A 16119-nucleotide genomic window follows, 5' to 3' on the forward strand; every position below is an offset into this window, starting at 1 on the left:
CCTCAGTGACACAGGTACAGGAGGAAGATGGGGCAGGGCTGGAGTTTAAGGGACCAAGGGCAGGAGCGGGGATGACAGGGGCTCCCCCAGGGCCAGGGGCTGGTGTCCCCGGGATTCTAGGGGGCAAGTCCCAGGGTCCCAGACCCACACTCTGGACCACAGGAGAACCTTGGGAGTGCAGGCAAGCCCCCCCCAGCTGAGATCTGGCTCCAAGTCTGGGGAAGGGATCCTGTCTGGGCTTCGCTGTAGGCTCTGGGGACCTGTCCGCCTGCTGCCCCCAGATGGCAGCCAAGGCCTTCTCCGTGCTCACTAGCGGTCAGCCTTGGCCCCATGGGCCTTGCGCTTGCCTGGCCAGTCACTGCCCGTCTCCAGACCCCATGGCCACGTTGTGGTCTGACATCAGAAGTGTGCGAGCTGATTGCACACACCCTCGCCCATCCCGTTTCAGCCCCGCAGATGGGCCTCTGGGGCTAGGGTGCCCTCTCTAGCATTTTATGTAAATGAAACCATATATGAGCAAACTAATGAAATCATGAGAAAAAACAAAGTAATGGGCAAAACAAAATAAAGTCAAGATAGCTTTAAAAAAAAAAAAAAAGCCACAAACACCAGCTTGGGCTGTCTAGAGCCAGACCCTCCTGCGACCCCGGAGATCTAGGGTCTTCTCCCTGCCTGGGGCCCCGGGAGCGGGGAAGGAGCTGCCCAGACCTCCGCCCTGAGCGTGTTGATCCCTCAATGCCCTCCCACCCCATGTTCTTATCAGGATGACAGGGGAAGCTGCCAAGAGGGAGACGGGGAGCCCAGCTCTGGCCCTTTCAGGACAGAACCTCAAAGGTCACTGGCCTCTCCAGCTCATCCGTAAGCCAGGGTAACAGCTCTTACACTGTGGGACACCATGGGGCACCCTTGGGCAGTTACTCTCAGCTGTTTGTGTCCTGGGAGAGCAGGGGACTTGCCGGCGGTGCAGGGAGCTCTTCCGCACCTGGGCAAACCCTCGGCCCCCTGAGTGGCCGCACAAGGGCTGAGCATGGCAGGATGGAGGTTTGGGTGGCCTCTCTCCCTTGCTCTGTTGTGTCTTAGCTGCTGGAGCTGGCAAATGTGTGTGGCTCAGCCCCAGGCTTGGCACCGGGTGCTTCTCTCTCACCATAGGGATGAGATCGCCACGCAGGAACCCCACCCATATTTGCACGTGCCCAGGACACGTGGCGTGTGAGTGACTGCAGCAGCCTGGACCTGCACTGCAGCATTGGGCCTGCTGGGCCAGGCAGGGCAGGATGGGCACCCAGAGTGGGAACTGCACAGAACGTCAGGAGGGCAGAAAAACCACGTCCTGGGCCTGGGTCTGCCCCCCTCACCTGAGACCTGTGCACTTTCCACCTGAGCACATGCCCGTCCGTCCAGCTGGGCCCTGAGCCCCAGGCACTCGGCCTCCCTCCTCCCCTGGCCCTGTCTCAGGCCCCTGCTGTGGGGAGCCCAGGGTGAGCTCTTTCCCGGCTGAGACTGGTCCCACGGGTGCCCTCTGGTCCCAGCCCCTAACTGCTGCCACACCCCTCAGCATCCCGGTATACAAGGAGGGGGCCTGGGGGTAGTGCAATGTTCTGGGAGCTAGGGGTCACCTGGGCCTTGTGCAGCCCTTAATTCTCCTGGGCAGAGCAGGCTGGGCCCTGGTCACCGGTCTTCCAGGGCGTGTGGCCTCCTGCCTGTTTGCAGGGGTTTATTATTTATTATTTATTTTTTTGAGACGAAGTCTTGCTCTGTTGCCCAGCCTGGAGTGCAATGGCGCGATCTCAGCTCAGTGCAACCTCCACCTCCCAGATTCAAGCGATTCTCCTGACTCAGCCTCCCAAGTAGCTGGGATTACAGGCGCCTGGCACCATACGCGGCTAATTTTTGTATTTTTAGTAGAGACAGGATTTCACCATGTTACCCAGGCTGGTCTGGAGCTCCTGATTTCAGGTGATCCGCCCGCCTCAGCCTCCAAAAGTGCTGGGATTACAGGCGTGAGCCACCTCGCCCGGCCTGCTGGGGTTTATTTGCCTACCTCTGGCAGGGGGAGGATAGGAAGGGTTCCAGTCCCAACAGCCTGGGCCGTGGGACAGGGAGGAGCAGTGGTGGCCCCTGGAGCCCTACTGGGGGTGGTAGATGTGGTCTTGGTCTTCCTCCGGTCCCCGGAGCACCTGGCGATTTGGCATCACCCACAACCGGGGCCCCTCCTCGCCCTGGTCCTCCTCGGGTGGAGGGTGGTGCAGGCTGTCATGGTCGGGCTCAGGACCCTGCTGGGGGCTTAGGACATGGCCCAGGATGTCCTCGGTCTCCACCGAGGCCTTAATGCCTAGGGACAAGCAGATGAAGGGATAGCCTCAGTTTCTCTCCCGAGACCCTTGGTCTGTCCAAGCCAGCCCCACGAGCAGGCTTTGCTGCTGTGGCCTCGTGCCCACCTGGAAGGACGGGGCCCCTGCCCTGATCTGGTGACTTCTCAGCGGTCAAGAGCTTCGGCTTCGGGACAGGGAGCAGCCCCACCAGCTGGTCGTCCTTCTCTGGAGGCTCCACCACACGGGCGCCCCAGGCCCTGCTGGCACAGTTCGGTCTTGTCCACACGCAGGTGGGGGAGGGGGACAGAAACCCCCGCAGGAGGGTGCCCACCATCCCGGGGCAGCCACTCCAGCCCCCACCACCAGCAGCCCCAGGACAAGACCCTCTCTCAAGAGCCGCAGTGATGAGTGGCCCCCACAGTGCTCCCGGCCAGGCTTCCACACCACGTCCCTGGGCCACTGGGTCGGGGGCAGTGGTCAGAGCCTTGGTTGAGCAGCGTCCCAAACGTGGATGTGGGGAAACCTCAGGAGCCAAGACTGAGCCACCCTGGCTGCAGCCACCGGCCGTGGAGTACAACCTGCCCTGGAGGCCGTGGGGAAGCTGAGCTGGGGGACGCCCGGGAGCCCCAAGCCCTCTGGCTGTACTCTTTTCTCCCTGCACGGGGGCTGTTGACAGATCCCCATGAGGCTGGAGTGCCGCCTCCTTCCGAAAGCTGCTGGACAGGGTTCCCCTCTGCATCCGTCTCGTGCACTCCAGGTTCAGGACGGGCCCAGAAGTTCCGGCCGTAGCTTCAGGGAATGGCAGGGGTGCGGATGGGCAGGTGGGGCTGGGGGGACTTACTTCTCTGCCTCCTGCTCTGAGGGCCGGTGTTTGACGTGGACCTTGATAGGGAGAGTCACAGGTGTGGGCTCAGCCACAGTCCACACGGATGGAGGACACCTAGGGAGAGGCTGCTCCGAGGCCCACCTGGGGCTGCAGGGGTGGGGACAGGGCCAGCTCGGCACAGCCCGAGCGTCTCTAGTGGGTGTACCACTCTCGGGTGACGGGATTTGGCTTGGGAGTAAGAGCTGCTAGCCTGTGGTACAGAATGACCATGGCCTGGGACTCAGAGGCGGCTGGGACTGGGATGTAACCTGGCACGATATCCCCGACCTAGCACTCCCCAACCCAGCTGTCAGCGCACTGGCTGGGCTGAGGTGGCCTGGTTGGGCTGCATGCCACTCCTGGCAGATTGCTAGAAGGCGGTCTAGCTGCTCAAACTAGCTAACGCTTAAGTTGTCAGTTCTCAAGCTAAAAGCCACCCTCAGTGGGGCAAAGGACAAACAGGAGAGCAAAGCAGGTGACCCAGTGGAGGACCAGTGACCCTGGGGAGGGATCAGGCGGGGAGGGCCAGTGGCCCTGGGGGAGGATCGGTGATGCAAGCAGAGGACAGTGGGGAGGACTGAAGTGACCCCTAGAGGACCAGTGACCCCGGGAGGGACCGAGTGATCTCAGCAGGAGACCAGTAGGCCCGGGGAGGGACCAGGCGATCTCCAGCGGAGGACCAGTGACCGGGGAGGACGGTGATCTCAGCGGAGGGGCCAGTGACCCGGGGACAAGTGGCCGCAGGGTTGGTGGCCCGAGGGGAGGACCAGTGATCTCAGCGGAGGACCAGTGACCCCGGGGAGGACCAGTGATCTCAGCGGAGGACCAGTGACCCCGGGGAGGACCAGTGATCTCAGCGGAGGACCAGTGACCCCGGGGAGGACCGAAGTGATCTCAGCGGGGAGGACCAGCAGGGAGGGCCAGTGATCTCAGCTGGGAGGACCAGTGACCCTGAGGGAGGAACAGGCTGGGGAGGGACCAGTGGGCAGGAGGGCAGTGACCCGGGGGAGGACCGAAGTGACAGGGAGGGAACAGTAGGCCCGGGGAGGACCAGTGACCCCAGGGGAGAACCAGTGACCCCGGGGAGGACCAGTGACCCCAGAGAGGGCCAGTAACCCCAGGGGAGGACCAGCACCGTGGGAGGCTGTGCCCATGTTCCTGCGTCTCCAGTCAAGGAAGGCGTGGACCTCCTTCCTCCTGATCCATGCCAGGTGTGCAAGACTGAGTGGTCTTGACATGGGCCAGGGAACAGGGCACAACCCCAGGCATAGTCCCAGCCAAGGACACCACTGTCAGCACAGACAGCACAGCTGAGCTGCCGGCACATGGAGTCACCTCTGGCCTTCAGGGCCCAGGTGAGCATCAAGGGGTATCATCCAGGCCCTCCTCCACCTGAGATCACGTGGGTTCATCTGGCCCAACCTCCTCCACCTGGGACCTCCTGGGTGTCCTGAGGCCTGTCCATCTGACCCCAGTGAAGGGAAGCCTGCCCCCTCCTCGTCCTCAGGTGCCCAGGCATCAAGAGTCATGAGCGCACCCGCGCCTCTCTCCTAGGCCAGCCTGGGGTTTGAAGACGGAAGAGGGGACCTTTGTCCACATCCCCTGCTGTGGGGGCAGAAGGTGACAACTGGAGTTGGTGGCCAGATGGGAGGGGCTCACACCTACCTTGGGTGCTGAGGCCGCACCTGCCTCCCACAGCAGCACAGCCACCAGGCTGGTGACCATGAGGACCCTGAGGGGGGCCAGAGAGGAAAGTGTGGGGTAGGGGAAGGGCCGAGACTGGCCATCAGTCCCGCCTCCCCTGAACTCCAGGCAGCACCCAATGGGCAGCTGGGAGGCCTGGGCTGGGTTCTTCCTTGGGAGGGCAAGTGGTTTTACTGGACTCTGCTCACATGGGCCAACACACAGGCACAGAGCGGGGAGAAGCCCCAGGCCCACCTGCCTCCAGCCCCGCTCAGGCCAGAGCCCACAGCCCCAGCCCCAGACCCTGCTCCCCACAGTCTGGGCGGACCCCACTGTGGCAGGCACTGGTGGTTGGCTCGGAAACTCCAGAGGTTCTGCCGCGCCTTTCTGCCGCCCTCCACGTGGGGACACGTGAACACACTTGCACACAGATTGGGGTATGGGAGGGTATGGCACAGCGGGGGCCCACAGCCCCACACCCACAGAGCCCTGAGGCTGCACACTGCCGCAGGCGGGCACCCGCTGTGTCCCAGAGCTGCGGGGCCACAGCTGGAGGGCTCAGGGGTGCATGGCAGCACTGTTAGGCAGGCAGGCAGGGTGTCAGGTCTGTTTGGACACGGGACGTGTGTGTTTGTGTATGTGGTGGGGGGTGTGCATATATGTTGTATGTGCACATGTGTTTTGTGGGTGTGGACTATGTGCACAATTGGGTAGGCGTGTATGCTGTGGGTGGTGTGTTTGGGTGTGTGTGCACCGTGTGCTTGAGTGTGAGATGCGTGGTGGATGTGTATGTTGTGCATGGTGTGGAGTGTGTGGGTTTGGGAGTCCATGTGCTGTGTGTATGTTATGTGTGTTATTATTATTGATGGATGCATGTATGTTGTGTGTGGAGTGTGTGGAGGCAGGTGTATTATTATTATTGCTGTGTGCGTCATTATGTGCCTAGTAGATATCATGTATATCTTCTATTGTTGGGGAGTGTGTGTGGTGTGTGTGTGATGGATGCATGTGTATCATTAATTAATGGAGTGGTGGGGTTTAGGGATGTGTGCATGCGTGTGCTTGTGTGTGTATTGGATCCATTATGTTGGTAATTATTAGTGTGGGCCATTAGAGGGTTTAGAGTGTATGTGTGCTGTGTGCATCTTGTGTCCCGTCAATCTATTATTGTTGGATGCATATGTATGTTGTGTCTGGTGTGGAGCATGAGGGTTTGGGGTGGGCGTGTGCTGTGTGCATGTGTGTGTGTGCGTGCACGTGTGTGTCGTCATATGTAGTGTCGATATAAGTGAGTTTAGGAATTAATAATGAATTATTAATGTATGCACGTACGTATGTATGTCACCTTAGCGATGTGGAGTAAGCGTGTAATTGTAGTGTAGAAGATGAGGTTCTGGAGTGTGTGTGTGGGTGTGTGCTTCACCGATAAGCTGATGCCGTGCGTGGTAATAATGGTGTAATATAGAGGTTAGGAGGTAATGGTAATGTCACCGGAGTGTGTGTATGCGGGTAATACCTACGATAGTAATGGCGTAATAATGCGCCATATGCGCGATAAAGCGTGTGTGGTATTGCCGAAAGTTTGGTAATACGATAATGTCTGAAAGCGTCAATAATGGGTAATGTAAAGGTTTAGAATAATGTCACAGATGTAAAGTGTGGCTGTGCCTAAGCGTGTGTCTGGCGTGTGTGGTGTGGTGCAGTCTTGTCTCTTCAGGCCCCTCTTGTGAGGAGCTTCTGTCACAGGGAGGCTTCGGTCTCTCAGTGGGGTGGTCTTGGGGGGTGGGGTGAGGCTCTGGGTCTGCACGGGGCTCAGCATGGCTGCAGTCAAGGGTGTCTGGGGCTGGGCACGGTGGTTCCACGCCTGTCCCAAGACTTTGGGAGGCTGAGGTGGGCAGATCACCTGAGGTCGAGGTTGAAACCAGCACAGCCAGCATAATAAACTCCGTCCTCTCCTCTACTGAAAATATGAAACTGCCGAGGTGTGATTGGCTCCACGCCTGTAATCCCAGCACTTGGGGAGGCTGAGGCAACAGAGCACTTGAGGTTAGGCATTTGGAACCAGCAAGCCCAGCATGGTGAAGAACCTGTCTCAAAATGCAAAAAAAAAAAAAAAAAAATTAGCCAGGTGGCGAGTGCTTTGTAATCTAGCTACTTCCAGGGAGGCTGAGGCCAGTCGGCAGGCCGGAGTCGGGCTCGCGGTGAGCCAAGATCGAGCCACTGCACTCACTCCAGCCTGGGTGACGGAGCGAGACTGTCTCAAAAAAAAAAAAAAAAAACACTTAGCTGGGGTGGTGGCACAAGCCTGTAATCCCAGCTACTTCTGCGGAGGCAGAAGAGTCAGTGTCTGGGACGCCCTACAGGCCTGGATTGCAGCTCCACAGGGACCTTTGCCCCTTCTCTGGGTGACTCAGCCACAATGGGAGGAGGTCAAAAGGCAGGGGGGATGCCCCAGACAGCCCCGGGGTCGGGGCCTGGCCTGGTCTGGTTCGGGAGCCCTGCTTCTCCTCAGGACCCCCAGCTGGTTCTGATGCTGGGCAGGGGCTCTTGTCCGGGCATTGGACCCCACTCCCACTGCCGTGCTGCCGTGGCCACCCCTGGAGCCCACCTCCCGGACACACAGCCTGGGGGCCCAGAATTCAGGACACAGTAGCCCCTAGAACAATGGTTGGTGGTGACTGCCAAGCAGCCAGACTGTGGGACTCTGAGGGTCCCCTCTCCAGACAAATGGCTCTGGGCACCAAAGGGTCCCCACGCCACCCAGAGGCCACCTCTCTACAAGGGAGAAACACCAGGAGAGGAGGGGCAGGGAGGGCCCTGGCTTAGAGGAGGAGGAAGAGGAGGAGGGACCCCCACAGAAGGAGGGGGAAGAGGGACACCCCCACAGAAGGAAGGCAGCCTCTGATTCCAGGGTCCAGCAGGAGCCCAGGTGTTTCCCTGAGCTCCAAATCACAGCCACGCCCTGGCCCCAGCCCCCTTCCTGTTGGGCAGTCATAGGCCTGCTGGTTTCAGCCTGGCACCACCCCCTTCCTTGTTCTGGGTGATTCTCCACCAGGCCAGGGGAACCAAGGAGCAAGGCACTGTCTCATGCGTTTGGAGCCCCAGAGGAGGTGGAGCCTGGTGGCAGACCCCAGACCCTCAGAAGGCCCCTCCTTCTCCCTCCCACCTGCATACTCCCCTGAACCAGGTCCCTGAGCGCAGCGCGGCCGGGCCCCCTCTGGCTAAGGGCCAGGCCTCCAGGTTTGGGTGGGGTGGGGATCGGGGCTCAGGGATGGTGGGCATTACCTCCTCATGTCTGGGTCCCCGTCTCTGTGGAGAGAGTGCTCAGGGAGCTGCAGTGGCTGATCCCAGTATCTGGCACCCGGCCCAGCTCCTCCTGCCCAGGCCCAGGCTGCTTGGGGCTTTATTGCTGCCGCTTGGGGCGTGTCAGGACAGAGGTCAGAGTCAGGGATCCCATCCTGCGCAGCCCAAGTGACTGGCTCTGCAGCCGCCCAGCCCACTCGGGCCTGGATCTGAGTGGGGACACCCAGCTGCCCCCTCAGGGCCTGCCACACCTGACTGAGGAAGAAGTTTGCCTTTAAAAACCTGCTTGGTGGCCGGGCGCAGTGGCTCAGGCCTGTAATCCCAGCACTTTGGGAGGCTGAGGCAGGAGAATCGCTTGAACCTGGGAGGTGGAGGTTGCAGTGAGCCAAGATGGCGCCACTGCAGTCCAGCCTGGGCAGCAAAGAGCGAAACTCCGTAAAAAAGCAAAACAAAACAACAACAACAACAACAAAAACCTGCTTGTCATGAAGGCTGAACTGAGCTCACAGCCAAGGCAACTTGGAGGGGTGTCGCAGGCAGCTGTCCCCATGGAGGGGTGTCGTGGGCGGCTGTCCCCATGGAGGGGTGTCGTGGGCGGCTGTCCCCTTGGAGGGGTGTCGTGGGCGGCTGTCCCCTTGGAGGGGTGTTGTGGGCGGCTGTCCCCACCTCGGCTGAAATGCTTCCTTTCTCAGGTGGGCGTGACAAATCCCCCATCCAGCCCCACCCCACCTGCCTGTCACACCCGCCCCTGCCCACCACCTGCGGCAGCACTGTACCAGCTCAGCTCCACCATCCCGGAACCCTCAGCCCCAACCCCACCACCTTCCCCACCCCTGCCAGGTGCTCCCACCAGTCCTTCCTTTCTGGCCACACCAGCCTGAGGAGTCTTACATGCTGTGTGGCTGAGGTCTGCCGCTCCACGGGGCCCAGTGCCCTGATTGCCTTTTTTATGTTTTTATTTTTTTTGAGACAGAGTCTCACTCCGTTGCCCAGGCTGGAGTGCGGTGGCGCAATCTCAGCTCACTGCAACCTCCGCCTCCCGGGTTCAAGTGATTCTCCTGCCTCAGCCTCCCGAGTAGCTGGGATTACAGACACGCACCACCATGTCCAGCTAATTTTTGTATTTTTAATAGATACAAGGTTTCACCATGTTGCCCAGGCTGGTCTCGAACTCCTGACCTAAGTAATCCACCCATTTTGGGCTCCCAAAGTGCTGGGATTATAGGCGTGAGCCACTGCACCTGGCCCTGACCACTGTCCTTAGCCATCCCTGGTACACCCTGTGAAACAAAAAAGATTCCAGTGTTCCCCAACCCCACCCGACTGATGGACCTCCTAGGCCAAGGGCATTCCACCGTTCACCTACAAACTAGTTCAGGCCACAGTGGGAAGTGGGGGTCTGACAGGCCTCATTGTACCCTCTCCTCCTTTTGGAATTCAGGCAAAACGGACCAGCATTAACATTAAAACAGAGACCTTAAGACTGAAAGAACAGACTCTTTAAGTCTGACAAGAAATAGTCCCTTTTATTGATTCTATCTGCATAAACTTTGTCTCCACAACGCCTTGTCTTAACCCTGACTTTCCCTGCTATTGATTCTAGGTCTTTAGACAATAACTTAACTCTTTTGACCAATTGTCAATTGGAGAATTACTGAATCCACCAATGACCTGGACACCCCCGGCCTTTCCGGACCAAACCAATGTACATCTTCCGTGTACTGAGTGATGTCTCGTGTCCCGAACATGTATGAAACCAACTGCACTCCAACCCAAACCAGCTGCACCCCAACCCCTCGGGCCGCAGGTGTTCTCAGGATCTCCTGGGACGGCGTCATGGGCCTTCCTTCACTCATATTTGGATCAGAATCACTCTCCAAGTATTTTACAGGATTTTACTCTTTTCCTTGACAGCCCCCAGTGTGCAGCTACTGTTGGGGGCTCTGAGCCCGCCGGCTGCAGGGTATGGGTTCCTCCCAGAGCTTCATGTGCGGACACAAGTGGAGGCAGTGCTTCCAAGCGGGTGGAGTGAGGGCCCTCAAGAACGGCCAACTCCGGGCTTTCCAGCGCGACCCGCAGCGTCTGAGCTGTTGAGGAGTGGTCACCCGAAGAGGCAGCTGGGCTTGGGTGAGAACAGATGTTTCCGGGGGCTTCTTGCTGGGGCTGTTCCTGAAACCACCTTTGCAAAAGCTATGATGGTGAATCTGACCTAACCGACTCCATCTTACTTCTAACCTTCAGCCTGTCCTTGTTCTTTCCTGGGTGCAGGTCACACAACTTTGGGAGGATCTTAGTTTATAGTTTAATGTTAAAACAAAGATGAAAACAGCCCTTTCCTGAATAAACTCCCTTCTTGCCTGGGGACCAGACTGCCTTTATAAAACTAACAAAGTAGCCACAAGATTAGAAATTATGGTTTAGGAAACTTCTAGTGGCTTGAGGTATCGGCGGGAGTGGCCAGGTGGTGGGAGGAACCGTTACGGGAACTGAAGTTGCCAATTAAGCCTGATCAAGATGCCAACCTCCCAAAAGCACTGAGACTTCAGGGCAGAGCCCATGGGGGAAAAGCCAGTGGGGAGCCTGGCCGGGATGGGTGAAGTCCTGGGCAAGAAGCTGGAGGAAAGGGGCTTTGACAAGGCCTATGTTGTCCTTGGCCAGTTTCTGGTGCTGAGGAAAGATGAAAACCTGTTCCGAGAGTGGCCGAAGGACTCGTGGTGCCAACGCCAAGCAGTCCCGGGACTTCGGATGCCTTCGAGAGCATGTGACGCCTTCTTGTGATGCTCTCCGGGAAGCTCTCGATCCCCAGCCCTCATGCAGAGTTTACAGCTGAGCAGGGACTCCTCCCCTGTCCTCTGCAAAGGAAAAGATTGCTACTGTCATACTCACCTCCAACGTACTCTGGGATCTTTTGGGAGTTTTCTCCCCTAACCATTTCAACTTTTTTGGATTCTCGTTCTTGCAGGACTCCCACTTCCTTTTTCCCTTGCCAGTTCCCTGGCGACAGTTACCAGCTTTCCTGAATGGACTCCTGGCCCCGTCCCTCACCCCCACTCTCACTTTCAGTCCATTTGATACCATTTGGCTCTTTTTTGGCAGGACAGTCACTGTCCTTGTAAAGTTCTTTAGATCAAGAAAGTCAGTGGCTTTCATGAAAGAAAAAAAAGTAAAATAAAAAGGAAATTATGGTTTAGGAGTCAGGCAGCTGGAGGCCACGAGATTCTAAACCTCCCCAATTACTCTTAGGGAAAACGTCACTATTGTAAAACCTAAGATTGGTGCTCGAGACATTTTTCGGACTCTGAACTTGGTGAAACAGCTGGTGCCACCCAGATCCGTGAACCGGCTTATCTCGTCCTGTGGCCCCCACTTAGGAAGCACAAAAGGACAGACTCGGCTCCCTGTGATTTCATCTGCAACCCAACCCATCAGGACTCCTCACTTCCCAACCACTACCCACCAAATTCTCCTTTAAAATTTGAGTAGTAATAAAACTCCAGTCTCCCATTCAGCCGGCTCTGCGTGAATTAAACTTTCTGTGTTGCAATTTCTCTCTGTCTTGATAAATCGGCTGTCTCTGGGCAGCAGAAGGAGCCTGTTGGGCAGTTACACTCCCACCCACCCCCCAGTGGCCGAGGGGCTCCACGGGGGAGGCAGCAGAAGGCCAGCGGCTCAGGGAACTGGGGTCCCCAAGGGGATTATGAGCAGTGATTGGCAGGCCAGTCACGGGGAGATCAGATCTGGAGTGAGAAAGTCACAGGGAACCTCCCTGGGTTCCCACATAGTCCCAGCCGACGGCACAACCTCTCCCCATCCCTCTGGCCCAACACAAGTCTGTGCATTCACACCGAGGAGCCAGGAGACACCTGGTGGGAAGTGAAGGCTGGGAGCCTTAAAAACTGCATCAACACAGAGCGTGCCCCCGGCCCCCCCTCGAGGCGCCAGCAGAGTGGGTCCTGCAGCCTGAGGTCTGTGCGCACAGTCTCCAACTAAGGGAGGAGACCACCCCTCATATTGTCTTATGCCCAATTTCTGCCTCCAAAGAAAGGAGTAAAAACTAAAAGGTGGAAATGAAATCCACAGGCAGACAGCCCAGTGCTACGCCCTGGACCTGGTGGTTAAAGATCAACCCCTGACCTAACTGGTTATGTTATCTATAGATTCCAGACGGTGTATGGAAAAGCATTGTGAGAATCCCTGTCCTGTTCTGTTCCGTCTGATTACTGGTGCTCGCAGCCCCCGGTCACATACCCACTGCTTGCTCAATTGATCACGACCCTCTCACGTGGACCCCCTTAGAGTTGTGAACCCTTAAAAGGGACAGGAACTGCTCACTCAGGAAACTGGGTTGTTGGAGACGTGAGTCTTGCCGAAGCTCCTGGCCAAATAAACCCTCTCCTTCTTTAACTTGGTGTCTGAGGGGTTTTGTCTGCAGCTTGTCCTGCTACACAACCACACAGTCCAGTGTGATTCAAGGAAGACAGGCTTAAAAAAACTGGGTGGAGATACCAGGCCACATGCTACAGAGGAAACCATGTCCACTGATTTCAACAAAACAGCAACAACAACCCTTGGGAGAAAATATCAGAACTCAAAATGTTTGCAATATATTATCTAAAACGTCTAGTCTTTAGTAAAATGAGACAAGTCCCCAGGCTGGTCTCGAACTCCTGGGCTCAAGCAATCCTCCCACCTAGGCTTCCCAAAGTGCTGGGATCACAGGCATGGGTCACTATGCCTGGCCTGTTGTATATTTTAAATTAATAAAAAGCATAGAATTAGAATGTTAGCACAAAGAAATGATATATTCTTGAGGTTATGGATACCCCAATTATCCTGATTTGATCATTACACGTGGCATCCATGTACCCCATGGATATATGCACCTATTATGTACCCATAATAATTAAAACTTTTTTAAAATTAAAAATAAAGGGCCAGGTGCAGTGGCTCACGCCTGGAATCCCAGCACTTTGGGAGGCCGAGGCAATCAATGAGGTCAGGAGATCAAGACCATCCCACAACACAGTGAAACCCCATCTCTACTAAAATACAAAAATTATTGGGCCAGGTGGCTGCCTCTGTTGTCCCAGCTACTCGAGGTTGGAGGCAGGAGAACATGGAACCCGAGGCGGAGCTTCAGTGGAGCCAAGATTGCATCACTGCACTGGAAGCCCACACAGAGCAAGACTGGGCCTCACAAAAAAAAAATAAATACAAAAAAATTAGCCGAGGGTGGTAGTGGTGTTTCTATAAATGTCCCAGCTACTAGGGAGGCTGGAGGCAGGAGAATCACTTGAACTGGGAGGCAGAAGTTGCAGTGAGATGAGATTGTGCCACTGAACTCCAGCCTGGTTGACAGAGTGAGACTCCTTCTCAAAAAAAAAAAAATAAGAGAGAGTAGAGAAAGAGAGAAGGAGAGAGAGAAAGAAAGAGAGAGAGAGAGAGAGAGAGAGAGAGAGAGAGAAAGAAAGAAAGAAAGAAAGAAAGAAAGAAAGAAAGAAAGAAAGAAAGAAAGAAAGAAAGAAAGAGACTTATACCCAGAATATAAAACAAACTCTTACAACTCAACGATAGAAAGACAAGCAACCCAACTGAAAAATATTCAAAACATTTGCACAGACATTTCACCAGAAGACGATAAATGGTGACTCACCTGTTAGCGATGTTTGGCACCACTTGTCATTAGGATGTGGACGTAACCACAGCTACACTTATAGATCTAAGGCCATGGGTTGTGGCCCCCTAAATCCATAAATTGACGTCATTAGGGCGACACGGACTCAAGCCACAGCTACACTCCTATAGGACGGCGTTATGAGCTGTGTCCCCCCTAAATTCATACTGTGATGTCCTAACCCCTCAGAATGTGACGATGTTTGGAGGTGGGTTTTTAAATATGTGAGTAAGGTAAAACGAGGTTATTAGGGTGGACCCTAATTCAACAGGACTGGTGTCCTTATGTGAAGAGATTAGGACACACAGATACGCCAAAGGGAAGACCATGTAAAGACACAGGGAGATGTGGCCACCCACAAACCCAGGGAGCGGCCTCAGGAGCTGCTGACAGCTCGATCTCAGACCTCAGCCTCCAGCGCTGAGAGAACATAAATTTCCGTTGTTGAAGCCGCCCAAGCTCTGGCAATTTGTTATGGCAGCCTGAGCTAAGACCGATGGCTAGCATAAGAAGACAAAACCAAGGATCAAGAGTTGGCTGCTGGGCACAGTGGCTCACACTTATCATCCCAGCACTTTGGGAGGCCAAGGTGGGTAGATCACGAGGTCAAGAGATTGAGACCAGCCTGGTCAACAAGGTGAAACCCTGTCTTTACTAAAAATACAAAAATTAGCCAGGCGTGGTGGCACGAGCCTATAGTCCCAGCTACTTGGGTGCCTGAGGCAGGAGAATCATTTGAACCTGGGAGGGGAGGTTGCAATGAGCCAAGATTGCGCCACTGCACTCCAGCCTGGCGATAGAGGGAGACTCTGTCTCAAAAAATAATAATAATAATAATAATAATATTAAGAGTTGGTGAGGATGTGGAGAAACTGGAGCCCTCCTACACTGCAGGTGGGAATGTAATATGGTACGGCCACTTTGGAAAACACACTTTAGCATTTTCTTTAAAAGTTAAATGTCAACTTCCCATCAAATTTGGCAATTCCACTCTTAGTATCTACCCAAAAGAAATAAAAGCACACGTCCACCACGACTGGAACGAGAATGTTCATCACAACATTGTAAGCAGCTGACAAACTGGAAGGAGTTCACGTGGACGAATGGATGAAACCTGGATAATCCATGGGTTAACAACAATAATGGTCGGGCTGTGGCCTCACCTGTAATCCCAGCATCTTTGGGAGGCCAAGGCCAGGATCACCTGAGGCCGAGTTCAAGACCAGCCTGGCCAACATGGTGTGCAGTGTCCCCGCCTCTACTAAAAATACAAAATTAGCCGGATGCGGTGCATGTACCTGTAGTCCCAGCACGGGAGGCTGAGAGGCAGGAGAATGTGGGTGGAACCCGGGGCGGAGCTTGCAGTGAGCTGAGATCACGCCATCACCGCATTCCAGCTCAAGGCGACTGAGCGGCCCCGTCTCAAAAACAAAAACAAAATTCTAGCCCTCAGGTAATTTAAGCAAACCGGCGGGTCCGCATGTGAAGGGTCGACAGGACCGAGCAAGCGGGAACGTGACTGGCGGCCGCATGCATCAGCTAATGAACAGAAAGTGGGTGCAATGCTCTCACAGTCAATGTCTTGAATTTACAGATAACACACAAGTAGTTTGGCCAGGGATCGATGTTACTATTTCCTTTTAACTACTATGGGTTGGTGGTGGCGCCAGGCTGTTCATGTTTATCTTACTCTTTGTTTCCTTTTAATTGTCTGCTTTCTTTTTCTCCTGTCTTATAAACTAGGCAAGGAGTAAGGCAGGAGAATAGTGGTCTCCTGAGGATGTATGTGTCAGGTGTGTTTGTGAGGTGTGTTAGGTATGTGTGGAGGTTCAGTGGAGGAGGTAATGTGGAGGGGGGAGGGGAAATGGTGGAAGGGAAACTGGGGTTGGTGTGTGGAGGTGTGCATGTGTCTGGAGGGTGTGGGTGTGGTGGGGTGAGTTGCATGTGAAGGGGCCTGCCCTTGTATTTCATCAGGAGACAAGAGGACTGAGAAAAGAAATAAGACGAAAGTATAGAGAAAGAACAGGCCCAGGGGACTGGCACTCCAGCATGGAGGTTCTTAAATTATGCTGGTCTCTGAGTTTCATTTATTGATTACTTACTAATTAATGGCAAGGGAGGCAGGAGAACAGGGTGGATGGTGGGGAGAAGGTCAGCAGGGAAAAAGATGTGGAAGGAATTCCAGGCCAATGTTCATGGAAAGGTAATGGAAGCCTGGATGCATGTATGGATTTATGGAATGAAATATTCAGTAGTAGTATTAGTGGACAATGGCCAAGAGA

The 16119-nt window shown here is 55.3% G+C and overlaps 1 protein-coding gene and 1 pseudogene across 2 annotated transcripts; one reads left to right on the plus strand and one right to left on the minus strand.

The window, feature by feature from the left end:
* Positions 1-1880: 1880 nt before the first annotated feature.
* PRAP1 (proline rich acidic protein 1) lies at positions 1881-8225 on the minus strand. 2 transcript variants are annotated; one of them, XM_009215679.4, is made up of 5 exons: positions 8146-8225; positions 4843-4909; positions 3154-3194; positions 2439-2569; positions 1881-2332 (listed from the first exon to the last, which is right to left on the minus strand). In XM_009215679.4, the coding sequence occupies exons 1-5, from the start codon at positions 8151-8153 to the stop codon at positions 2127-2129; spliced, it is 453 nt and encodes a 150-aa protein (XP_009213943.2). In that variant the 5' UTR covers positions 8154-8225; the 3' UTR covers positions 1881-2126. The 2 variants fall into 2 exon arrangements, with proteins under 2 accessions (XP_009213943.2, XP_009213942.2); XM_009215678.4 differs by having other exon boundaries at positions 2439-2572.
* Positions 8226-9334: 1109 nt separating this feature from the next.
* Positions 9335-13112, plus strand: LOC108580503 (annotated as a pseudogene).
* Positions 13113-16119: the final 3007 nt, after the last annotated feature.

The sequence above is a fragment of the Papio anubis genome, chromosome 11, assembly GCF_008728515.1.
Source record: "Papio anubis isolate 15944 chromosome 11, Panubis1.0, whole genome shotgun sequence".
NCBI lineage: Eukaryota > Metazoa > Chordata > Mammalia > Primates > Cercopithecidae > Papio > Papio anubis.

Bases quoted from the DNA above. Each gene is read 5' to 3' on its own strand.
- PRAP1 (XM_009215678.4), bottom strand. The intron at 3,195-4,842 runs GTAGGTGTGAGC...CTCCCTATCAAG, and splicing joins GTGCGGCCTCAGCACCCAAG to GTCCACGTCAAACACCGGCC. The intron at 2,333-2,438 runs GTGGGCACGAGG...GCTTGTCCCTAG, and splicing joins CAGGGGCCCCGTCCTTCCAG to GCATTAAGGCCTCGGTGGAG.